The sequence below is a fragment of the Callospermophilus lateralis genome, chromosome 1, assembly GCF_048772815.1.
Source record: "Callospermophilus lateralis isolate mCalLat2 chromosome 1, mCalLat2.hap1, whole genome shotgun sequence".
NCBI lineage: Eukaryota > Metazoa > Chordata > Mammalia > Rodentia > Sciuridae > Callospermophilus > Callospermophilus lateralis.
Window position 1 is genome coordinate 53,887,110 of NC_135305.1, and position 26,347 is coordinate 53,913,456.

The following is a 26,347-nucleotide window of genomic DNA, read 5'->3' on the forward strand; positions in this document are numbered from 1 at the left end:
TTTTATCATCACAACTAGGAATATATTCAGTGGTTGGGGTGATGATATACATTGATGTTTCTATATTGATTATGGTAAAATAAACATAAACACTTCACTTTGAAAAATAATTTCTCAAACTCATTATATCTAACCATTTTCTAACATCTGAAGTTTATACCATGTTAGCTCAAAATGGCCAAATTAGTTATCTAGGGATATATATCTTTTGGCTAATTTATTCTAGTGGGTACATCAAGAAGGCATGATGCTCAGAATGAGGTAATTCATAAAAATTTATGAAGGTTTTTCTGTGGTAGTTGCTTTGCAGTATCTGTATCTAAATTAAATGATTTGTATCTTGGGTAATTTAATTGTTTACTTCTCAGATTTATCCAGAGCTACTTTGTGAGGAAAATGCTGACATTGTCAGCCAGTATTCTTGAATACCTTCTTCATATGTTCTAGAACATAGTACATTTGGTAGTATTTTTATTTTTCAATATAGAGTGCTCTCTCATTCTAAATGGGTTTCCAAAACATATTCATCTATACTTATTGTGGATCTACACACTGTTGATTGGCTTCTGCAGTGTTTTGAATATGGATTGTTCCATTCTGAAATTCATGTAGGAATTTTATTTCCATTATGGCAGAGTTGGGAGGTTAGGTTTCTAAGAGGTAATTAGGTCATTAAGAGGATTAAGGCAGTTCTTGGGAGCCTGAGTTAGTGTTGCCTTTTTTTTTTTTTTTGCATATACCCACTTGTCTTTCTGCCTTTCCATTAAGGGTTTCCATTAAAAGTTGAAGCAGCCTAAGTTTCTTACTAGATGCTGTTGCCATGTTCTTGGCCCATTCCAAGGGCAATATCTATTGACTATCTATTTTTTTTTGTCCCCATGAATCTGATCACATTTTTTCACATTTTTTGCATATAAAGTAAAGTTTGGTTGAAAACTAAACATTATATAGATAGTACATTCTAGTGATTTTAAATTCTGTTTTGAGAATTGTTCTGTTGTTTTTGTTCTAACTTGTGGGTAACCTGGTCTCAAACTGTATATTTTTTCCTTTGCCTTGTGCAGTTGCTGTTTTTGCTCAGTTCTTTTAAGTTATAAATGCTATATTTGAAGTGTGGTACTCTATGGATTCCCCCATACCCAAATAGTTTGCTATTACTAAGAATTTTGGCAGAATTGATAAATGATTATGGCTTTCACCTGTTTTTTTTTTTTTCTTTTCCCTTTTCAGTGTTTCTGCTTAGTTTTCCAACTGTACTGATAGTTATGTTGACATCTCAACTTAGTAAGACCCAAGCTTTCTGCTACATGAGCTGTGTGTTATCACTTAGGGAAAATTGTCACTTTGTAAAAGGAGCAAATTCACCTTCTTTCAAGGGTAGGCTTTTCTCTGACTTTTGCTTGCTTCTTTCTCCTGAATCAACCCTACCCTTCTTGTCTCTTCTCAACTTTTTCTTCTTTTCCTTTCTCTTCTTCCTTCCATACTAGGGATGGCACCCAGGGGTGTTCTACCATTGAGCTATATCCTCAGCCCTTTTTAATTTTGAGACAGGGTCTTAGTTGCTAAAGCTGACCTCAAACTTGGAATTCTTCTACTAGGTTGCTGGGATTATAGGTGTGCACCACTGACTGTAAACCTGTATGTGTGTGTGTATGTATATTTGATATATAAAATATACATATATTATATATGTATATATATATTTTTTTCTGTAAAATCTGTGGGGATTAAGATGGAACTGTTGGTAGGAGTTATGGTAGTAAATGCCATAAGGCAAAAAGACACTAATCTTGGAATTCTTACCCATTAAAACTTCTCTAATTCAAAGGTAAATCTTCCTCTAGTATATTCTTGCCTGTGTTTATTTTCCAGTTCCTTCAAATAGTGTATTTTTAAAAAGCTTTATCTAGATTTGAAATTATCTGCAGGAAACTATGCCTGACTAGTTCACTGTGCCATTAATGGAATTTTCCACTAACTTAATTTTTATTTGCCTGTTTCTTATGTACACTCAACGTCTGTGAAATTGAATGAGTGTTGTAAATTTGAATCAATATCTGTATATTTTGAGAATTCATGCATTGCTTTGTAAATACAATTAGAAGTAATACTTAATGGAGACTGACATTTTTTGCATATAAAAGCTCTGTATTCCCAAAGAATGAATAGATATAAGAATGTTTCATTTAGCCTAAGTACCTTTCAAACTTAGGACAGTAAAGTTGCCAAGTCATTTTACTTTGACTTTCAGAGTCTGGTACTATTAAAAGGTTTGAAAATATGAAATGCTTAATGGAAATAATTTAAAAAGTCTGAAAATAGTTTCATGTGATTATTTTCCTCCTATTTAATAACAGCCTATTTTTCTGTGGCAGAGAAGAGCAGCAGTAATATTATACCCATAGAAGTTATTCTTTTTGTCAAAACTAATTTCAAGTAGTACACTTTCCATTGTTTTCAGACATTTAATATGGGGATTCTAAAAGATCTGGATATTGTGAATTATACTCATGAATCTTGTTATCATTTGACTAAATTTGCTTTTGTTTCTATCACATGAAGCATAGTGTTGTTTTTCCAGATCCCATTAAACCTGTGTATCTTCTAATATGACTTGGTGGGAAGACTGTATTTCAGAGAGAGAGGAGTCTAAAGGTAGAAACAAGTGCTATTTTATAGTAAGAAGTTTAAGTTATTCAGCTTTGAATAAGTTATGTTTAGATGTGTTTTAGTTAACTTTTTTATCACTGTGACCAAAATACCTAATAAGAGCAATTTAAAGGAAGAAAATTTCTTTGGGGTTGATAGTTTCAGAGGCTTCCATTCATAGATGGCTGACTCCATTGCTGTGATGAGCTCAAGGTGAGGTACCACATCATGGGGGAAAGGCACAGCAGAGGAAAACTGCTCAGCTCATGGCAGAGTCAGGAAGGAAAGTGAGCGAGTGAGGGGAGGTAGAAGAAGGGGCCACAGGGAAATTGTACCTTTTTAGGGCATACCCTCAGTGACCCACCTTTTCTAGCCATGCTCCACCTGCCTGAAGTTACCACCCAGTCAGTCCATTCAAACCTGAATGGACTAATTAGGGTACAGCTCTCCTAATCTAATCATTTTACCTCTGAATATTTCTACATGAAGAGGAGCTTTTGGGGGATACCTCATATCTAAATCATATTAAATATTTAAAAAGAAGTAAAAATGTAGTGATAATATCATCAAAAAGATGGAATTTTTAAAGGTAGTATTTAATGAAGCAATTACTCAGCATTTTGAATGCCAATGCTTCTGATACTAACAACTTTTGTGGCTAAAATAGTGTCGTATTAGCCAGTTTTTAATTGCTGTGACCCAAGTACTAGGCATAAACAACTTAGAGGAGGAAATATTTCTTTTGGCTCATCAGAGGTTTCAGTCCATGATCAGATAATTTCATTTCTTTTGCCTAAGATGAGATAGAATATCATGGAGAAAGATAGCTAGCTACTCAGCTCATGGCAGCCAGAAAGGTGTGGGAGGGGGAGAAGTTGGAGGGATAGGGACAAGATATGATCCCAAGCACATGCCCCCAGTGACATACTTCCTCCATACATAACCCATCCGCCTAGTTTCCTCTTCCTTCTCCCAGTAGTCCATTTAAATTATTAATCCACTAATGGATTAACCCACTGTCATTAGACCACTCATAATCCAGTCATTTCCTAAAAGCCCTACTTCTGGACATTGCTGCATTGGGGACTGTTGAGAGCCACAGCCGAAGGGGCTCCAGCAAACTTTCAGACTGCCAGCTGATGATTGGCTCACAGCGGCCCAGCACCACCTAGCTGATTGGCTCCTCTGTGGAGATGCTCATTGGGCTGTTTCCCTGCCCTTTCAGACCACGGAGCTGCTCATTGGGGGACTTTTTGGCTCCGCCCATGCGACCCAGCCAATGGGCCTCAAGAGCAGGAGGGTTGTGGGAGGAAGAGGCTGGGTTGGGGTGTGTGGCTTGAGGGAAGCCGGTGGTGGCAGTTGGGATCTGAGGGTTTTTTCCTGAGGAGCTGTTTTGTTTGGCAAGTGTGGTTCTAAAAATAAAGTTAGTTTCTTTTGACAAGTGGCTCCTGAATTGTGCCCAGCCAGACTGCAGCAGGGGACCAAGTCTTCAACAGCTGAGCCTTTACAGAGCCATTCCAGATCCAAACTGTAACAAGTGTTTTAGTTCATTTGTGCTGCTATCACAGAATACAATAGAGTGAATGATTTATAAAGAACTCACAGTTCTGGAGGCTGCAAAATCAAAGATCAAGGCACTGGCATATGATGAGGGCTACTTGCTGAGTCATCACATGCTTTAAGGGTCAGTAAGATGAACTCTTTGTCTTCACATGGTGGAAGAACAAAAGAGAGAGAACCCACTCCGCGTCCTTTTTATAGCATTATTAATCCATTTACAAGGGCACAGCCCTCATAACTTAACCATCTTCCAAGAGACTTTACCTCCCAATACTGTTTAACTGGAGAGTAAGTTTCCAACATATACATTCTGAGGGACATATTTTACCATAGGAGATAGTGACATGCTTTGTGGCTTTGTTCCAGACTTCAAATCAGTGTAACTCAATAAGTATGGCATGATAGCAGAATAATGTTCCCCCCAAAGAAGTTCATGTTCTAACCCACAGAACCTATGAATTTGTTACTTTGCATGACAAAAAAGGACTTTGCTGTTTTGATTAAGGCTGTAAGTTTTAAGATTGGACCCATTCTCAATACATCAGTTCTTTTTTTTCCTGTATTTTTTTTAGTGATTTTATTTTTTTAAATACATGACAGTGGAATGCATTACAATTCTTATTGCACATACAGAGCACAATTTTTCATATCTCTGTTTGTTTATAAAGTATGTTCACACCAATTCATACATGTACTTTGGATAATGATGTCCATCACATTCCACCATCTTTGCTAACCCCTTGACCCCTCCCTTCCCTTCCCACCCCTCTGCCCTATCATTATTCCTCCCATGCTCCCCCTCCCTACCCCATTATGGGTCAGTCACCTTATATCAGAGAAAACATCAGTTCTTGAAAGTGGAAGAGGAAGGTAACAGAATGAGTTAGAGTATAGAAGCGGAGACTGGAGAGATCTGAAGAATGAGAAGTGCCCTATCTGCCATTGTTGGTTTTCAAGATGAAGGAAAAGGTTTATGATTCACAGCATGGAGATGTCCTTTAGAAGCTGGGAACTGCCTTCAGCTGATAGCCTGAAAGGAAATGGGACCTCAATCCTAAAACCACAGGGAACTCTGAATTCTGTAAATGAGCAAGAAAAGATTCTGCTTTAGAGCTTCCAGAAGGGAACTCAGCCACATTGATTTTAGCCCATTGATACCTATTTAGTCCTCATGGAATAAGAAAGTGCCAGAGTTAATATGACGTTTACTGACAGAACTAGATATTTTTTAAATTTAAAGATATGAAACATTAACTGACAATCAACAAGTAAACAAATGCAATGTTTTAGTCAGCTTTCTTCGCTACTGTGACTAAAGGACCCAGCTAGAATAAGGAAAAGTTTATTTGAGTGTTCACAGGTTCAGAGGTCTTAGTCCATAGAAGACTGGCTCCATTCCTTGGGGCTCACAGTGAGGCTGAACAATCATGGTGGAAGAGCATGGCAGATAGAAGCAGCTCACATCTGATCAAGAAGCAGAGAGAGAATTCACTCTCCAGATACAAGTATATACCACAAAGCCATGCCCAATTTCCTTCTCCTTCAGTCACACCCTACCACTTTAGTTAGTACTTGGTTAATCCCTCTCAGGGGATTAAATCACTGATTGGGTTAAGGCTCTCGTAACCCAATCATTTCTTCTGAACCTTCTTGCATTGTCTTGCTTTTGGGGGACACCTCACATCCAAACCGCAACATAATGAGATATTGCTTATGAAATATATTCTTTTGGTATCTTGGCAAGTATTGCACAACAATACCCCACCCCCATTGCTCTTAAAGAACAGAAGCAAAAACAAATAATGACACATTAAAGATTTTTAGAAGAAATTGAAGAAATTGAAAATTGAAGAAAATGGCTTTTTATTCTAACCAGACTTACACGTTCAATTCTATGCTGATCATATGTTTTAAATCCAGTCTTTTTTATGTGCTCATCTGTTTATGTGTCTGTTTGTTTTATAGTTTACATAAATTAATAAATCCCATTCTTGATCTTTGGGACATCTGTAGGATATTATCTCAGGTATGGATACTGGTATAGAGTGAGTCTAGTTATGAGTCGTAGTTACTTAATAATAGAAATAAAATATTTAGTCAGAATTTCATTACAGTGAGTGAGAAATTTTTCATGAAGTTTCCTTTATAGGCTACTAATTTAAAATCATGTTTGTTTCACACTGTGTTCTGCAGAATCCTTGTGATTTGAAGAGAATGTTGAGGTATTTAACTCTGGTCCCCTAATTTTATTTCATTGAAAGTACTGTGCTTCAAGAAAGAAAGAAAGAAAGAAGTCTGCTTTTATTTTGCTTATAAATTTGGGCTGGTAAGCTTTTTTATTTGAAAGTTCTCTTACTAAAAAAAAGTTTGAAAATGAAAGTCATATTGTTTCTTAAAAAGTATAGTAAAACATTGAGGCCAGGATCTAAGTCTTCATTAAGGAAGAGTCTTGGGGAACTTGAATCTTTGGACAAGTTACTCTTCAAGGATAGAAGAGTACCTAGAGACGGCCCTGTCATTTTCCATTTATCCATCTCCACTTGAAAACTTTGTATTCTTCAAAATTCGTCTGTATAAAAAATAGTTTTAAGTAGGCTGGGCACGGTGGTGCATGCTTGTAATCCCAGTGGTTTGGGGGGCTGAGACAGGAGGATCACTAGTTCAAAGTCAGCCCCAACAATTTAGCAAGGCGCTAAGCAACACAGTGGGACCCTGTCTTTAAATAAGGAATGTGGCTCAGGGTTTCAGTGCCCTTGAGTTCAATCTCCGGTACCAAAAACAGTACCCAGGATGATGTTTTCTTCTTTGGATGATAGAATAGAGACATCTTAATCTTTTTCATATATACCAAACAGTAGTAATTGTGGGACAGAGGGTAGAGGATAGAAAAAGATATTTGGTTTGTATGTTTTTGCTTTTTGGTAAGATTTTGGGATGCTTAAGAATAGTCACCTAATTAATTGACATAGAAACTTGCCACCTGAATTTAAGTAATAAAATGAACATTTTAAAATTAGATTAAGCTGTAGCAATGAAAATAAAAACTAAAAGGAAGTGGTTGGGAAGTCTTGTTCTGAGGGTAAATGACTGAATAAATCTTATTGAATGGGAACATGGATTAAGAGATGTGAGACAGATACTGAGACACACATGTGCGCGCGCGCACACACACACATACATACACACACACTGGAGCTTTACTCACCCATCAAGAAGAATGAAATATGGCATTTGCTGGTAAATGGATGGAAGTGGAGAACACCATACCAAGTAAAATAAGCCAGACTCAGAAAATCAAGGTTTGAATGTTTTTTCTCATATGTGGAAGGTAGAGCAAGTAAGGAGAAAAAAAGGGGGCAGGTATCAGACATCATAAAGACAGAGGGAAGATCAGTTGAGTAGGGAATTGAGGGGAAAGGAGGAGGGATAGGAAAAGGGGAGGAAATGCTGAATGAATTTGACGAAATTACACTGTGCATGCATATGCATATATGTGTGTGTGTGTATATATATATATAGGTATGTATAGATATACATCACAATGACTTCCACTTTATGTATATCTCTGGGTCTTTTTTGTTTTGTTTTAGTTATAATTGGACACAATATCTATTTTATTTTTATGTGGTGCTGAGGATCGAACCCAGGGCCTTGCACATGCTAGACAAGCATTGTACCACTGAGCCACACTCCAGCCCCCTTATGTATATCTCTGAAGCACCAATTAAAAAATAAATAAATGAAAAACCAGTAGTGTAGAAGAAGGGTAATGGGAAAAGGGAGGAGGGGAGAGAAATGGGGTACGGGGGACTGATATGGAGTAACTAAATTCCACGCAGGTATGATTATCTCAAAATGATCTCAACTGTTATGTACAACTACAATGCACCATTAAAAGAAAAAAATTCTATTGGTCTATTGGTCGTTTATTTTCCATGTTGCAAAATTGTTATTGAATTCATAAGCACTTTAAATTTTTTATCTATTAAAAAATCTCTTCCTTGAGGATTGATCTTATAAGCAATCCATAGGGTAGATGTTTGAGGTGTATAGTTATTATCAAACAAGTATTTGAGGTGACATTTTGAGCTTATTTCCTCATTAAACATGATTTTTTTCTTTTAACATAAGTACAGCTGTCTTAATTAATGGAGTTTCACTTTTATCTCCTCAGCTTGTACTCTGATGAAGGTGATATAGAGAACCAAAGTTCTATGAGATAAAAGTATGGGACTTTTGTAAATTTGGTATGTTGGTTATATAATTGTCAGTGAAAGTTGAATGATCTGTACAACTTTTTAAAAAATTTAATATAATGATCACTCTTCCATGAATGCTACTTACATTCTTCTTTTGAGTTATCATTTATCCTGTGGTGTGAGAATATCCAAGGAATAAAGAATTCCAAGAAAATAAGAATACTTCTCAATCAAGAATTTGGGTCTTGCTTCTTATCATTTACATGTATTCTAGAGAATGTTTAAGGAGATGAAACATGCATCATTTAAATAGTCCATGCACTTTTAGTTTTAACATTTTTTGAAGTCAAAAATGGTGCACAGAGTGTCAAATGTACAGGTTTACCGAATTTTTACCACTTTGATTTTGAGAGCCTGGCCTAATTAACAAATATAAGAGGAAAACTTATTCAAAGAACATTCCAAAAGTTGGAGAAATCACAGCTAATATATTATGTTCATGTAGTTGCTTAAATTTTTTTGAAATGGAAAATGGCACATTTCATATGCTTAACATTTAACTTTAGGAAAATACTTTTGAATGGAGGAGAAACAATGAGAAAAGTGCTATATTTTTTTGGTTTGAAACTAACAACCCCAATCATAATTATGATATTTTAATCTTCTTAAGTCTCTTTCAAATATGGCAGGCCACAAAGCAACTCTTAGCAAATACAAAAAAAAATTAATATAAATTCCTTTATCTTTTCAAATCATAATGGAATGATGTTAGAAATCAACACCAAAAAATCCTAAGAAGCACACATGAAAATTGAACAATACACTTTTGAAAGATGAATGGGTGATAGAAGAAATCAGGGAAGCAATTAGAAAATTATTAGACTCAAATGAAAATAGTGGTACAACATACTAGATCCTCTGGGACACTATGAAGCTAATTCTAAGAGGCGAGTTTATAGCTATGAGTGCCTACATAAGAAAATCAGAAAAAAAAATCCCAAATAAACAATCTAATGTTGCATCTCAAGGTCTTTGAAAAAGAAGAACAAATCAGTCCTAAAACCAGTAGACAGAAGGAAATAATTACTATCAGAGACAAAATAAATGAAATTGAGAATAAAAAAATACAAAAGATCAAATATGGCAGGGAATGTGTATTTTGTAAATTTTGTTCAGAAATAAAAAACATAAAACTAAAGATGAGAGCAGAGAAGACCTGGATATTGATAACTTAGATTAAAGTTTGACAGTACCTTTGTGATAAAAATCTTTTTTTCTAAATATTATATCCATGTGACTGATTAACTTGACCTTCATAGGCTCAATTTTTCTTATATATATTTTTTCAATAATATGACTTTATACTCATATTTGGTGAGCATGAGGAAGATCCTAAATGTAGCTGAGAAAGGGATTTTTATAAGGCCTGCTATATGTTGTGTATCTTTTTTTTATTAAATGAATTCAGAATAGTTATCTCAGTTCTGTTATTTCCAGAATTAAATATGATATTCTTCTCAGTGGTTTAATAAAATGTTTTTATAAGCCTTTTAAATTTGTAGCTATATTAAAAATATGTGTTCATTGTGAAAGAAAATTGAGGTATACTACATTAATTGCTAAAAACTAAAAAATCAGGTGTTGCCTAGAATCACTATCAGTATTTTGTTTATATAAACTCCCAGTGTTTGGCTTATACATTGCTGTTTATTATACATATTATTTTTATTTAACATTACATTATGGACATGTTTCTATGTTAATAAACATAAATCTGTCTACATTTTAGTGGCTGGTTCTATGGTTTGTCCCTTACTAAATTTGTTGAAATTTAATTGCCATTGTGGCTGTGTTGTGAAGTGGGACCTTTAAGAATTGATTATTCTTTCTTAAGAGTAATTAATGTCTTCATTGTGGGACTGGATCAATTACCATGAGAGTGTTTTTCATAAAGTGAGGTCATGCCTCATGTTTGATCTGTTTTCTACAAGTTCACTTCCTCTTTTACGTCTTTGCCGTGTATATGATGCAGTACAAGGCTCTCATCAGTTGTAGCCACTTGATCTTGGACTTGCAGCCTCTGCAACTGTGGGCAAATAAACTTCCTTGCTTTGTAAATTACCCATCTCAGGTATTCTGTTATAACAATAGAAAATGGACCATGTGAACTGGCTAATATTTAGTTGAAAATGATCCAATAATTTATATAATCTATTATTACCTATTTTGGTCATTTATCTTTTTTTACTGGTGTAATCAGTGTTTTGATAGCCATAAAAATTCAAGCTATCCTTGAATATGGATCCTTGCACAAGTGTTTTATTGCTTTCTTAGAATAAATTTTGTAAGTTAATTTTTGGTCATTGGTTGGTTTAATGTTTCAAAATGAAAAATATTACTAATAGTAATGTGAAATAGTATATCCAAATTAGTAGTAACCGTCATTTAAAAATTATTTGTCAATCTTATATGTGAAAATTGGTATGGTTGTTTTAAAATTTATTCTAATTTGCATGCTTTTGCTGTCTGCCTTAAACAGTCTTATGCTTGTCATTTGATTTTCATTGGTGAGTTACCTGTTTGTGTCCTTTTGCCATGTTGGTTTGTAACTATTCTTCACGCAACAAAGGTGCATTTGCTTTATTTTGTAGGCTGGAAATATGTTCTGAGTTTTATTTCATTCTTTGATTCTTTTAAATGTCTAATTTAAAAAGTTTCTAATCTCATGTGTTAATCTTATACTTAATAGGTTACTTTAGTTCTTTACCCATAATATTAGAAGTATTCACCTCTATAATATTCTTCAAATATTTTTAGTTTTATTTTTTATTAATATGTAATTTATTTCGATATAACTTGTGTACATAGCAACCACATCTCACATCTCCCAGGCAGTACCATTTATTGTCACCTAGAATATAATGTGAAGTACATACAACCCAAACATTTTATGAAATGTTCAAATTAGGCGTGAGGGCTAAGTGCTACCTAAATGAATCATTTAGAAGTACTTTTATAATTTTTTTTTTGTTTTTAGTGCTTACAAGATAACAGACCTGTATGTTCTAGTAACTAGGATTTATGATTGATGATACAATTTTATTAGTGCTTACAAGATAATAGACTTGTATACTATAGTAACTAGGATTTATGATTACTGCTGTTTGACAGTGCTGAGCATTTTCTGAATCTGCCTACCAGATCCTGTGACATGTGTTATTAAGAAACATTCATGTTGAGACATTATGTTGTAAAACCAATAAGCATTTTTGTTAATATAGATGGTACTGAAAAAGGAATGCTCTATTTAAAAATAAGAGTGTCTTATATCTTATTTACTGTATTTAACCACAGTGATAAAATATTTATATGGTGTCATTATGTAGCTGAGAACATGGTTCTTTTTTGTTTCCTCTTTTTTTTAGGTCTTATTGTATCTACTGTAATTGTGTCTTTGAATCATCAGTAGAAAGGTATTTTAATGAGAACCAGAAGTGTCAGGCAAAAGAGATTTTTATTTTAAATTAATGAAAATTGAATTTTTTAACTTGTCATTTCAGAATTTGGTAACAGCCAGCTTTGCCAAAGAATAAGGTGGCATTCTAGGGGTTTTAATCTTTCTTTAAACTCAGGTGGCTATTCTGATTTATAGTGTGTACTTAATCATTTCTCTGCTGATCAATTTCTTCAAAGTTTTGTTGTAAAATCATATTTCTGGGCAGTTTTTCTGAAGGCTCATCTGTCATGCCTTTCTCCTAGTGAATTTCTGAAGTTGGTAGGTGTAAGGGAGAGAGAAAGGAGGAGTATGTACATTAGAATCACCTGTAGACCATTTTTGTTTTAAAAAATACCTGTCTTCTTTTTAGTTGAAAGTACTGTTGTTCCTTTTCTCTCGGGTTTGATTGACTCCTTAAACATGTTACAAAATGGTTGAGATTCACTACTTTAATATTCTACAATGTATCCTTGGATTAAACTAGCATTATTGAAGGTTTTATATCTGGACAACATAATATTTATTCCCATGTAATTATTTTTATCAAATTTTTCTATAGTTGATGATATTATTAAACAAAGAGGAAAATTATAATCATCAGTCTTAGGAAACGTCTCTTTACTTTTTCTGTAAGATTGTTTGGGCCATTTGAATACATTGAGAGATATAAGAAATAACCATATAAGACTTACATTATCTTTATAGTTTTAGAAAACATTCTTTACACATTATGTATTTAAAAAAATTTTTTTTGGGGGGTTGTGTATAGACACAATACCTTTATTTATTTATATGTGGTGCTGATGATTGGACCCAGTGCCCCCCACGTGCAAGGCGAGTGCTCTACCACTAAGCCAAAATCCCACCCCCTACATTATATATTTTTGGAGAAGACCAGTGAGAAGACACTTCTCTCTGGTCTTAGTACCAGTAGTTTGTATTTCTACTGAGCAGCTATATGATTTTTATCTTTGAATTCTGAGCCATGTAATCAGTTCCTTTTTCCTCCTTAAATGACCTTCCTTTTTCCTCCTTAAATGACCTAGTATTAAGCACAGGGAACAGTTTATGGCTCACCTCTTGCAGAACTTAATAAGTTATCATAAGTGAAGTTCATTTCATGAAGGTTTTTTAAAACATTTTTTTCATTTTTGTCATCTTCTTTGCTCTGATTTTATTAATTATTATCCCACTTTGTTGAACTGTATCCAATATTCTTTTTTTAAATGTATATATTGTTTTACTTGTAGAGGGACACACAATATCGTTGTTTATTAATTTATCTTTTAGTGGTGCTGAGGATCAAACCAGTGCCTTCATACATTCTAGGCAAGCACCCTGCCATTGAGCTACAACCCCAGCCCCTGTATCTAATATTATTAACTTTTTAAAGTTGTCTTATGTAGATCCTTCTCAACCAAAAATGATGTTACATTCTGGTTACCCATTTTAAGTTTAAAATATCTTAAGTCAAACATGAATTTAATCCACCTAACCTACTGAATATTTTGGCTTAGCCTAGCCTACCTGAAACATGTTCAGAATGTTTACATTAGCCTCCAGTTAGGCAAAGTCATCTAACAAAAAGCCTACTTTATAATTGTGTGGGGTATCTCATGTCATTTATTGAATACCTGTATTTGGCAACAGAGTACAGTGTAGAGTGTCAGTTGTTGTATATAACATTTATCAATTTTGTTTACCTGCTTTCTTCCTAATACCTATGATAAAATTTGTTTTAGTTTTGGATTATACAGCTAGTTTTGTATTGTATTATATTGACTGAATTTGTAAATCTTTTCTCCAATATACATATACAAATCTATGTCATTTTGATTCCAATTGCAGGGGATTTACAGGCATCCAGGAAATCCTATAGCAGTCATTGTTTATCAGGGATATATTATTTGGTAAATGCTTTTCTATAAGGTAGCCATATCCAATGCCTGAACTCTTGTCTTTTTATTTTTAAATTATATTCCCTAGCAGCACATTTTCAACAATAGTAAGCTGTTATAGATTGGTTCTATGCTTCAGTTAGTGAAAATGTTAAAAATCAAAAGAATTAAAGCAGAAGATAATGTCAGTGTTGTTAGAAAAAAATTCAGCAAAAGGGTTAATGAGAAATGTTCATAGGGTAATGTTTCTGTAACATTTCATATATTATCAAGTATCAGTGTTACTTAAACTATTTTGAAAGAATAGAAAATTCAGGAATGTCACAAAATTATCAGCGAATATGTGATGAATACTTTGTAAATTTTGTTGAGGCTACAAAGGAAATAATAACAAAGGAAAACTGTTTGATTTCAGACTACCTAACTTGAGTGACAGCTGTTTAAAATATACACATATTATAGTTTTTCAGTATTTTCATTGCAGATTTATTTTAGAGGTAATTCTTATCCTCTTTAATATATTTTTGTATTGAAATGAACAGATATACACAAGATAGTACTTAACATATGGTCAGAAAAAGAAAATATAATGACAAACATTAGCCATGAAATTATATGAGTAACCATTTTGGTTGAGTGAAATAAAAGTGTATAGTAGTTTATGGTATCATGTTTCATTTTTTTTGTACAATTTTGTCTTCTGAAAGTATATGGTTTTTAAAGTAAAACTTTTAGGTTGGGAGTATAGATAAGAGGCACATGCACTAGGTGCTGGGTTTCATCCCCAACACTGGAGGTGGGGAAATGAGGGAACCAACCAGGAGATTTTTTTGATAACTTCTTAAAAACAACTACAACATTGTTTTTATCTTTAGGAATCTTATGACCTACTAGATTAGAGTATGTATAATCCAATGAAAATTTAATTAGTTAAAATGAATTGTTAAAAATTTTTTCTCTTTAGAAAGGCACTATGATTTGAATTATTTTCAGTGCTGTGTGTGTATAATTTTATTTATTAGCTGCCTGAATGTATCTTGATACGTAGTCTATCTATCCAAAGTAGTGCTTCTTTTGGAGTTGGGTCTTGCTATGTTTCCTAGGAGAACCTTGAACTCATGGGTTTAAGTGATCCTCCTGCCTCCACTTCTTGACTGGGAGGTAGCTGAGACTACAAGTATGAGCCACAAAGACTGGCTTTTAAAGAAGTGGTTCTTAAACTGTAGCATGAAAATCACCAGAAAGTACTATTTAACACAGATTTTTTTAGGATTGCAACTCTAGAGATTCTAATTCAGTAAGTCAGAGATAGGGCCTTTGTGATTGGTATTTTAAACAAGCTCTGTAGAGGACTCTGATATAGGTGAATTGCATTTTGAAAACACTATTCTAAACAAGATGCAACAGTAAGTTGAGAAACTTAAAATTTATTTACTTTCAATTCTACTAATACTTATGACCAGTTAGTGTGAATCAGGGACTTTTGGGGGAAAGCACTACATCATAGTTAGTATAGCTGTTATTATAGTGTGTGGAATAGACAGTTTTATAGTGTTAGGTAGCCTATAGTTTATTAATATTTTGTTCAATAGCAAAAGAAAAGACTTTTTTTTAAAGAATTGGGATGAAAACACTGTAGAGTATGTAAATTTGATTTTCTTTACATTTTTATTTGATCTAAGAAATTATCAATATTATAGTGAAATACATATCTTTTAGTTGTTGTCTCTAATCCATGTACAACACCACATACCCAATCAAAATAACCAGTCTATAGTAAAAGATATGGATCATGTGTAATATTACTGACTTGAATATATGTATCTAATCTCATGACAGCCCCAAGTGTATTTCTTATTCCTACAGTCTATATTTAATGTGGTCAAAGCCCTCATTTGTTAGCATAAACGTTGAAACATTTTTATATTAAATTAAAAAAATTAATTTTCTATCTGTTGCATTATACATCCACAGCTGTCTGAAGGGAAAACAGTTTCTTTATATCCTATCATCCTGTCTGCAGCTTTTTGTTTTCATCCTGAAAAACTGGTGGAGGTGCTTTGGTAGTTTGCCTTGCTTAATACCTCTTAGAAAAATATGACATATTACTTTCATGGAAACAGGGTAAGGAAAATGACCTTAATTCCAGACAGACTCAGCTCTCCTGCTTTATCGTACTTGATGCTTCAGGGTTTGATAGTGGTAGAGAGCTGATGTTGGTGGCAGTGACAGGAATGACAGCCCTTTTTACCACTTGCTGGTGGAAGTACAAAGCTGTCATGCTTGAAAGCCATGGATACAGCTTATTGGGATCTGTAAAAAATGTGTGGCTAGAATGGTAGAGATATGGGTATTGTCACATGTTATTTTATCATGAGCAAGGGGAAAAATATTATTGTAGTTTGCTTAACTCTTTTTCTTCTGCAAAATGGATATTCCTTATATGATGATAGCTTTTATATTAGTGCTAAGCCCATTTTCCATTTCTATATCTCAGTACCACTGTGTTCCAAATACCTATGAATTGTTTGGTAATATTTTTATATTTATTCTGTTTATGAGGTAGTATGTGTTATTAGATTTTTAATATGTACAGACTGTCAACTGGAGTGTTTTTGCATTATTTTTAATTGAATTTTGAATTATTGCTCTTTAGCAAAAAAAAAAAAAAAGAAAGAAAAAGTTCAGAAGAAAACTTAATTTGAAGACTAACCTATGATTGTGTGTTTTATTTGTATTTTTCTAGTAGCTGAACACCTATTTTTACGTCTTTTTCAGTTTTATCTGGGTTTTATTATCTCCTGAATTTTCTCTTATTTGATTCTGTCTGTGATCCCTTTTTTTCTCCTTAATATTTACACAAGTCAATTCATCTTTAACTTCCTTGAAGTTCATGTGCTTCCTGAGGGGACTTGCTTTCAAAGAATGTACAAAGAGTACAAAGAAGTGCCCATCTCTAAAATGTAAAGAAAATAGTCTCCAAAAATTACCGTATTTCTCATTTTATTTGGAGGAAAGGAACACAGTATTTTATGCCTTTTCCTTGCTTTTTTTCCTCTGTCCAAAAAAATGACCTGCTTTATTTGCCAAGAAATATAAACCTTCCTTATATTTTCCAAGGAATCTTGAAATATAGTTTGAAGCCACTGATTATAATATAAACAGGTTTCATTACTATCTTCTAGATATATTGATGTATTTAAACTTTTTAAATTTAGAAATTATCTTTTTCTCGTCTTTAACAAAGAATTTGGAAGATATGTTTATAATAAAGTAAGTGGATGTTCATAATTAATTATTAGGGGGGGATACAAAGGATAATATTTGTATTTTTACCTGTGTATATGTTGGCATTTTTTCACTGTTTATAATTTCTTTAAAATTAAAATTACTGAAAAAGATATGTTTAATGGGAAAATGGAATAAAACAATTGCACAATGTTAAGTATATAACTTAAAATATTCATTTGAAAATTTCATTTTGAAATGAAATCTAGTAACTAAGAACATTCTTTAACAATATTATTTTTTTACTTTATTACATTTTTCTTCTTTTAAGTTTTCTTCGGAGCTTCTTTATTAAATTTTCTTCTTCTTTTTTTTCCCTGTTATGTACTTTATGCAAAGCATAATTAAATAGTTCTTCCATCATTGAGGATAACCTTGTTTCTTATGATCTTCCTTGTGGCTATTATTTTTAGTTTCTTATACCACTTGGCTTTCTAGTCAGTTGGCACACCTCGTTGATTCTGTCTTCATTTGCCTCTCACACAACTGTACATTTGTTTGCCAGTTTGCCAGTTTTTCTTTTTCTTTTTTTTAGTACTAGAGATTTAAACCAGGAGTGCTTTACCACTGAACCACGTTCCCAGCCCTTTTATTTTTTATTTTGAAATAGGATCTCACTAAGTTGCTGAGACTGCAATCCTCCTCTCAGCCTCCAGAGTTGCTAGGATTACAGATGTATGCCACAAGGTCTGGCTATTGTCATCATTTTTTGGCCTACATATCCAGGTGATGGCAATAACTTTCTGTCTTCCTTGTCTTGCATAATCAGCTGTCTCTACATATTGCATTCGAGTTCTTTTGGAAGCTCATTCTCATTTTGTTATATCTCCTGTTCAGATATCTCTGTTGGCATTTTGGGCCTTCTATCTTATGGCCCCAAGTTAACTTTTTAGATAACTTCTCACTTCTGCTTTACTTTCCTTCCAAACAACATTTTGCTCTTACCAAAGTATTCTTTAGTAGTTTTTCTCAACAATACTTTTGTTTATATTTTTCTTAAATTCAGTACAATCCTCTTCTTATTAAGAAATTGAATATTCTTTTTATAGCATTTACCACCACGTTCTGTTTCTTCTTTCAGGTGTTTTTATACTTTATAATATGGCTTTGAGCTTCCCCAACCTAAAATTCCAAAATGCTCCAAAATCCAAAGCTTGTTGACCATAAACATGACACTTCAAGGGAAAAATTCTGCTACTTGCTCTCATGTGATGGATTTTAGTTGAAATGCAAGTGCACCGAAAGTATTGTGTAAAATTATCTTAAGGCTATGTGTGTAAAATTTATATGAAATATAAATGAATTTTGCGTTTAGGCTTGGGTTCCTCCCACAAGATATGTCTTATGCATATACAAATATTCCAAATCTGAGAAAAATCTGAAGTTTGCATTTTAGGTAAGGGATACTTGACCTGAACTTTGATTATAGATTTCAAGCTTTTGAGGGTAACAACTCTATTTCTGTAATCCAATATTCTGTCATAATACTGCCTTCTATATGTAATAATTTAAAAGTTAGTTGGATTACAATGCTTACTTAAATTTATAATTATAAAATGTAATAAAATAAAAATATTATTGACTTTGGAAAATAGTCTTGAAATTATTGTAGTTAAATAAAGCCTTACCTTATAAAGGGTCTATTACTTATAATTTTAGATTTTCATCCTTAAGTCTAACAGCATTTAAATGAGGTATCTGATTTTTAATGCCTAGAGAAGTGAGATTTTGCTATAATATTTAGGGAATGAAAAAACAGACCACATGTGTAAAAAACTGACTTACCATGGGTGCAAAACCAGAATTATTGTGAATGGCATTTTTTAAAAAAAAAGCATAATTGTAAATAATTTAATTATCATAATAAGTTTGAACATCATTTCTAGGTAGTAGTTGGTAGAATAATAACCTCCTTAAATGAGCCAACAGAACAAAGAAGGCAGTGAAATTTTCCGTACCTCTTGGAACTCAGGTTAGTTTTTAAAGAAAGAATTCTAATTCTTATCCTTTTGAAAAATTGACTCAATTTGCATATGAAAATTCATATTTGTGTTTCTGATTTATAGCACATGGATATAAAATTAATTTTAAGAAGTGTATCAAGTTTACTGTTGTCTATATTGCATTTGCTTTTAGAACTTATATTCTAACAGGAAAAAGTTAGCAAAACAAAAAAATGCTTTGTTTTGGGGTAAAATTATTAGTAATAAGGTGAAATTTTTACATACTGGGACAGTGGCCATCCTGAAGAAAGTGAAGTTTCATCTTTTCATAGAATAAACACTTAATAAGAAATAAAAGTTGTCTAAGCTTATTTTCTCATTCATCTCTGTATTTGAAAACATTTGTGACTTGTTTTTGAAAGCTGAATTTTTGACACATAAGTATTATATACATTCACATATTATGGACTCTTTTATTATGTTAAAAAGCTATTAGCAGTTGTCTGATAGGTATGACTTTTCTTTGTTGAAATCAGTGGGTGCACTTTGTATATTTGAAACATCTCTATAGGTGGGCAAATTGCTTGTGAACTGTTTTTACTCCAATGTCAAGTGCAGAAATAGTAGCTTTTAGGGCAAAGCTATAACATCGTCATTTATTTTTTATTTTGTTATTACAGAAGATGAGAATGCATGAAAGCTATTAGGCTAATATATTAGAAATCTGTTTTTATACTTTTTTTTGGCATGCTTATAAACATGAAGATTAAGAGTATTTAAAACACAAAGGAGTTAAGATTTCTTAACATGAAGACTTTAAATATAGTTTTAATTTTTATTAAAAGTATAAAACTAAATATTAAAAGTTTAATTTATACTTGGAAGTTTAAGTATAAAATGCACTTTACATTTACAAATGAAGATATCAGGAGATATTGTGGCAAATATATTTATTGAATAAAGCTTTCCTTAATACTTGTGTCCACGATGTTAGTTTCTCTTCAGGGTTTCAAAAAATAAGTCTTACTTGCTTATGCTACATTTCATCAAATTAAAGCATTTCTGTAATTCCATAAAACAGTAGAAAATACAGCAGAAGGAAACTGGGCCTTTGCCAAGATTTGACATTATGTTAGCATTATTATCAGAAATAAATTGCTATTTAATTTGCTAGTAATCTCAGTGAATTCAAACTATTGCATGGTTCTCATTTCCCAGGGATTAGGGTATTCAGTAAACTAGTTTGAATGAACCCCATTTATTTATATAAAAGTGATATATTATTGAATCTACATTTTTAAATGTAAAAATGAACTATTACTTGATTTAGTGGATACAGTGTTAAAAAATAGAATAACCATTGTTTAGCTAACCAATTACAGTATAGCAGGTACTTGCCTATTTTATATAACCTATTGCTAACTTTCTCATTGTGATATTAGTTCTCATTGCCAGATTATTACATTACACCAGTTGGAAAATATGTTTGATATGAAATTTCCAATCCTTATCATCTATAGTTAGAATTGGTAATTTCATATCTTCCTTACATGAATTTAGGATTGGAGAGAAAAATTCATAAAGTTAAATTATGTGTGATGGAGTAGAAAAAGTGAAATTTGTTGTTCCTTAACGATTTTCATTGTGGAAATAATGATATTTTGAAGAACTAGGAGCTATGATTGCTTAAGAACATTGTGTAAATTTGTATTGCTCTAAAGTTGCTATGTATCTAAAATTAGAAACAGGTGGCTTTGTTAGGCTTTCCTACAATGATATAAAAGTCTTTTTTTTCCTCTTCCTAATAGTTAGATTTGTATAATTAACTTGTTATGCAAACAGAATTGAGTTGAATAAAGTTCAAAAGTAACTTTATTTTAATGCACTGTTTTTCACCAGTATTCTGTGTTTACCTAGAACATTTGGCTTAGAATCAAGCAAAGTGAAGAAGGAAGCTTTGTAGCTTTTTCTTCCTTCCCTTTGTTGTCAGTTCATTTGTACTTTATAGGCATAGTATCCTTGATCTAGGAAATCAGTCTTTTCTTTTTAATAGTAAACTTGAATTTTAAAATTTCCATATGTTGGTGTGCATATATGGGGATGTTTGGTTTTTGGTGTATGAATTTTAAAATACTAATAAATCCCATGATTTTCTACACTCAAAAGAAAGAATGAAGTTTTAACCACACTTCATTATTTTGGATGCATCAAACATTATAGCAAGTATACTCTATCAGGAAACATAACCTAGTCGTATAGAAAATCTTGAATTGTTTTGAGCCTATAATTTTTGTTTTTATGTTAAATGCTATTCCAGTTGTCATCATATAAATATATCTTTATAGTTTGTGGCTTAGAAACAATACACTTCATATATTTTTTTAAAAAGCAAATACCTGTGTCAGTTACTTTTTAAAGTTATACACTGTTTTAAGGCTATGTATTTATTCTTTAGAAAATATGACTTACATGAATATCTTCTGATGGACATAATATTGACAAAATATACACATGATATTTACTTTAACAAACTGCCATGCAACAAATACATTAAGTAATGAAGAAATTGAATATATATGAGCTAATCTAATTGACATTCACATTGAAAATTTACAACATAACCGTTACTTAAAATGGTTTTTCTTATATTTGGCAGTAAGATAATTTTTTTTTTTTTTTTACAATTCAAATCTAAAACTCCTCTGAATATGGATTTGGTGAAAATTAGACTTTTCCCTAGTCTGTGACAACCTGAGGTACTAAACATTTCTCTCTTATTTCACTATCTTCATATGTAATCTTTCTATTTCTTTTAGGATCTATCCAAGAGTTGTGTATTACAGCATTATTAGGCATGGGATCAGCTTCCACAATGGAAACAACTCTTTTTTTCATTTTGCTTTTCAAGACTTTTTGAAATTTTTGTCTAGTGAATGCATATAGTAGAGGATGAAATATAGTAGTTCCATAAGCCATGACTAGAAAACACAATCTTAATTTTACTAAAAGGTCACTTGGGCCTAAACATAAAATAGTGGTATTTAAAACAGAAATTGGTGTCCAACAGAGAAGAAATGTAGAAATAATCAGTAATGACATTCTGAAGACTCTTTTCTGCCTTTCTCGCCGTTCACGGTGTCGTTTCACAGCTCGCCGGAGGGCAATTATTACAGAAACTGAAGTTCTTACACCAAAGACTACATTTCTCCCACCACTGCTTTGTGACATGTCTGTAGTCTCATGTTGTGTTGTTAGAGAAATTGTCTTTTTCTTTCTTGCTTTCTTCTTCTGCCCTGTTGAAAATCTTGTGCCTATTCGAATATTAAGAGCCTGAAGTATCTTGGTATATGTGATTAACATTACTATAACTGTGAAAAAGAATATTGGGATCTGTACTAGAAGATGATAATACATTCCAAGTTCAGTGTAGTATTCATTTGTACTGACACACAAAAGTGTCTTGTTTTCCCATGTATTTCCACTTTGAAGACTGAAAAAATTTACTTCCATAAAGGGAATTAAGAATGAGAAAAAAGAAAAAATCCAAATGGATATCATTAACATTACAGCTCTGCCCATCGTCAGAATTCGGTTTGCAGGTTTTACAGAGATGTCATATCTGTCCAAGGTGATAGCAAAAACGTTGATTGCTGTTGAGACACTTGCAAAAGAAACACAAGCCTCATGGAAACAGCAGATGAGAGCTGTGTTACTCTCCAGTGAAAGCAGAAGGATAACTATAGTTAGAGGAATACATCCCACACAAATTATTACATCAAGTACATGAAGATTCATTGTAATAATATTACTGACAGAGTTGATTAAGTTGGATTTCATGCAGTAAAGTACCAATACGGTGAGGTTGCTGCCAAGTCCTAGCACAATTTCTAACATAAGAAATCCTGTGAGAGACACTTGAAAGCTTAGTGGATATGATAATGCTTGGTACATATTGGTATTGATGTCATCAATGTCATCTCGCACTGTAATGTTAGATTCGGACTGCATGTTGATTTCCAGAATGGGAGAAAAACACATTCTTTTGGAGCAGTTGGCTTTTTCCCTAGAAAGTGAAATAAAATAAACTTTTTGATATATGGCAACTTAAATGACGTATAAAATATGTATTCTTTGTAATCAAAAAGCCTTTATTGTGTATTTAGTTTAATTTTCATGTTTGTATGTTATTAATGGAAAATGTACAATTAAGAAACCATTCAAGACTGCATTGCTTTGTTATAAAAGGAAATTGCATTCTCCTTTCAGAGGAATAATTTATGGGGATTGTTCCCCTATAGTACAAAATTACTTAATATACTAAAAGGGTTTTCCTCCTTTGGAAATAAATGAGACATTTATTCTTGAGAGAAGGCATATTTTTGTATATTAAACTATCCAGTATGCAAAACTAAGTTTAGCCTATTTTAAAATTTCATTTTAAAATGTTTTGAGTAGATAGAAAATATATGCTATTTTAATATGCTCTAGCATGATTAGTGTTGGTGTAATCATTCCTGTGAGATTTTAAACGAATAGGGAAAGTGTTCATTTAAAAGGACATATGGTACAGAGCACTGATTTGTTTCAAACTGTCATATCTATTGCTTTTGATAGTCAAAAGTTAACAGTGTGCTAGGGGATATTCGGAGTTATTTACCACAAAAATAGGCAAGTGGCAAGTATTTCACATATCACGGTGAATATGCTCACTGAATTTTTTCAGTGTGCAAACTTAAACAAATAGAAGACAAGGGATATTAGCCAAAGCAAAAAGCCACAAAGCTTGATAAAAGAGTACTAATCATTCCTATGAATGATTTATTTTGTGACCACACCCTCTTAAATTATTAAATTGAAATTTAATACATATTAAGAAATAGCCATTTTTGAAGTGGTTTAAAAGAATATATTAGTTGAGTTTATTTGTTTAAACAGCTTTTAAAGTAAAAAATTAAATTCTAAGGAAAAGGAGTATGTAAAACCCATTTTTTGAGGAAGCTTTTAAAGTTGCACATTACCTCTGAAACCTTTTTATGTATCACCCAGTGTTTAATTTTGAAGAAAATTTTGAAAATAAACAAGTTCTTTTGCTAAAATTCATGCAAATCTATATTTTAATATATAGGGGTTTAGAGTAATTTATAAAAATAATACCTGATTTTCTAGGCTGAAATGTCTAATTAACATGTTCAAGTTAAAATTGGATATCATAAAACCACCTATAACATTTCAGATACATCATTTTGACTGCAAAATTACATTTAAAACATAAAATTATAAAAGTTATTTTCAAGAATTTATGTTACCCTTTTACTTGGTTTACTTTGACAAGTTTTAGAATATAATTTTATTTCTGCATGTTATTTTGGGATAATGTTCCAGAAACAAATGATAATATTAATTTCTTTTGAGTGGTATAAGTATTAATAGAAGCATATTCACATAAATGAAGATCTTCGCTAACACTGAAATCTTATGAAAATGGAAAATTCTATGTGTGCCAAGTTTTTTGAACTGACAGATTAAACATCAGGTCTTTGTCACATCAGTTATGTTTACAATTAAATAAAACAGAAATGTTAAGTTTGATGATAATTAAGAAAAATTATCTAATTTCTTTTGTAAATGTTAACCAATGTGGTGGGGTGCATGCATTTTCTGACCTACCTGTTTGCTGTTGCCTTATGGGCCTTTTGGTTCACTATGGCAAATTTTCACAAATTGATACATGATATCATTGACAGATTTTGACATGAATTTTTACCTGACAGCAGTGAAGTAGCTGTGTTTTATTTCATGTCTTGTAGGAATTCTTTCATTTTCTCTCCAGTACTTCAACTGCATAAATTATGAAATTTAGTTAGCTGATGGATTTCTAAAGAACAGTACATAATATTTGTGTTTGTTTTGCCTTAAAAAGTCACGACCAAGAGAAACTTCCTCAAATGATAGAAATTTCCCTTTGAGGGAATATATGATAGTGTCCCTTTATTTTCCAGAATATGTGAAAACAAAAAAGGAAATGTAAGTTTTCTAGCTTCTAAAATGTATTTAGACATCCTTTTGTTACATTTGTAAATCTTTTTGTATACCAGTCCTCATGGTTTTGAAATTACTTCTTGATCACATAATTTCTTTATATTAAAATCCAGTCCACGTTGTTTTGATGAAAACCATGTGCTATTTAATTTGGTTTGTTTTCATTAGAAGAGGATACATAATTGGTCATAAAGCTCAGATGGAAAAATCCATTAGTCACATCAGTTGATACGAATAGCTGAATAGTGTAGAAAACAAAAGATTCATTTTGCTTGTTGGTGAAATTAGTCATTCTCTTTTTTGAAACTCATATTTCATTGTTTCTTCAGGAATCCATAGCTTCCACAATTCTGGTGTGTTAAACTCCCCCTTTATAAATGCTCACCATTTTTCACCCCAGGCTTTTGTAATCATATTGTGTTTCCTTTTGTGGTTATTATTTGTAGCATCTTCTTAGGATACTGTTGATTTGTTATATTCCAGCAGTAATATAGAGCTATTCCTTGGTTTTAACTCCTTAGTTTCTTAGGAGAAATATCTTGTAGTTTGTGGTTCAGAGAGCTAGGGAGATTCTCAGTAAGTTGCAATCTTCATATTGATGGTTGTAAATACTGAATTAGCTGCTATGGATCCTTGTGAAAAAGAAAACAAATGATTAAGAAATAGGGTTCTTAACAATTTCTAATTACTTAAAAGTTACTTCAGTTTGTTTTTTTAAATTTAAAGCCATATAGTATTTGTTCTCTAAGTAAGGAAACTGTATTGCTAGAGCCATAGCTATATGCATAAAATTAAGTTTCTTGAAATAAAATACTCCCTTGTCCTGGCAGAAATTGTATTACTTAATAGTAGAGTTAAGCATTATAAATATAACCATGAGAGAAAGGCTGTATTTTTAAAGTATTTCTGCTCTCTTCTTAGATGTTAACCAGTATTTTCAGATTATAAACAGTTGTATACTCTAAACATACTGCAATTCCCTTGTCTTTATAATAAATTTAACATATAGAGCTGTAAAAAGGTAGCTTGCTTAATTATTAGCACATGGTGTAGATTATAACTCATTAAGATAGATTCCATCATAAGATACTATAAATTTCCATTGATAAATTACTCATGTGGTTGAAATATAAAAGGCAATACCAAAATGTAACTGCAGATTAAATAATTTTCAATGTCCATGCCCAATAATAATGTTAACATAAAATCGAATAATAAATAACAACTAAATGGTAAACATGGTTCTTATAAGAAATATAAGCAGTTTTTGGACAC

General features: G+C 32.3%; 2 protein-coding genes across 5 annotated transcripts in view; one reads left to right on the plus strand and one right to left on the minus strand.

The window, feature by feature from the left end:
- Cog5 (component of oligomeric golgi complex 5) overlaps nt 1-26,347 on the plus strand; it is a 356,605-nt gene that overhangs the window by 52,838 nt on the left and 277,420 nt on the right. The window lies entirely within an intron of this gene.
- Nucleotides 21,770-24,771, minus strand: Gpr22 (G protein-coupled receptor 22). Its single transcript, XM_076862368.2, has 2 exons — nt 24,701-24,771; nt 21,770-23,096 (listed from the first exon to the last, which is right to left on the minus strand). Exon 2 carries the CDS (start codon nt 23,069-23,071, stop codon nt 21,770-21,772), a length of 1,302 nt encoding a protein of 433 aa, XP_076718483.1. The 5' UTR covers nt 23,072-23,096; nt 24,701-24,771.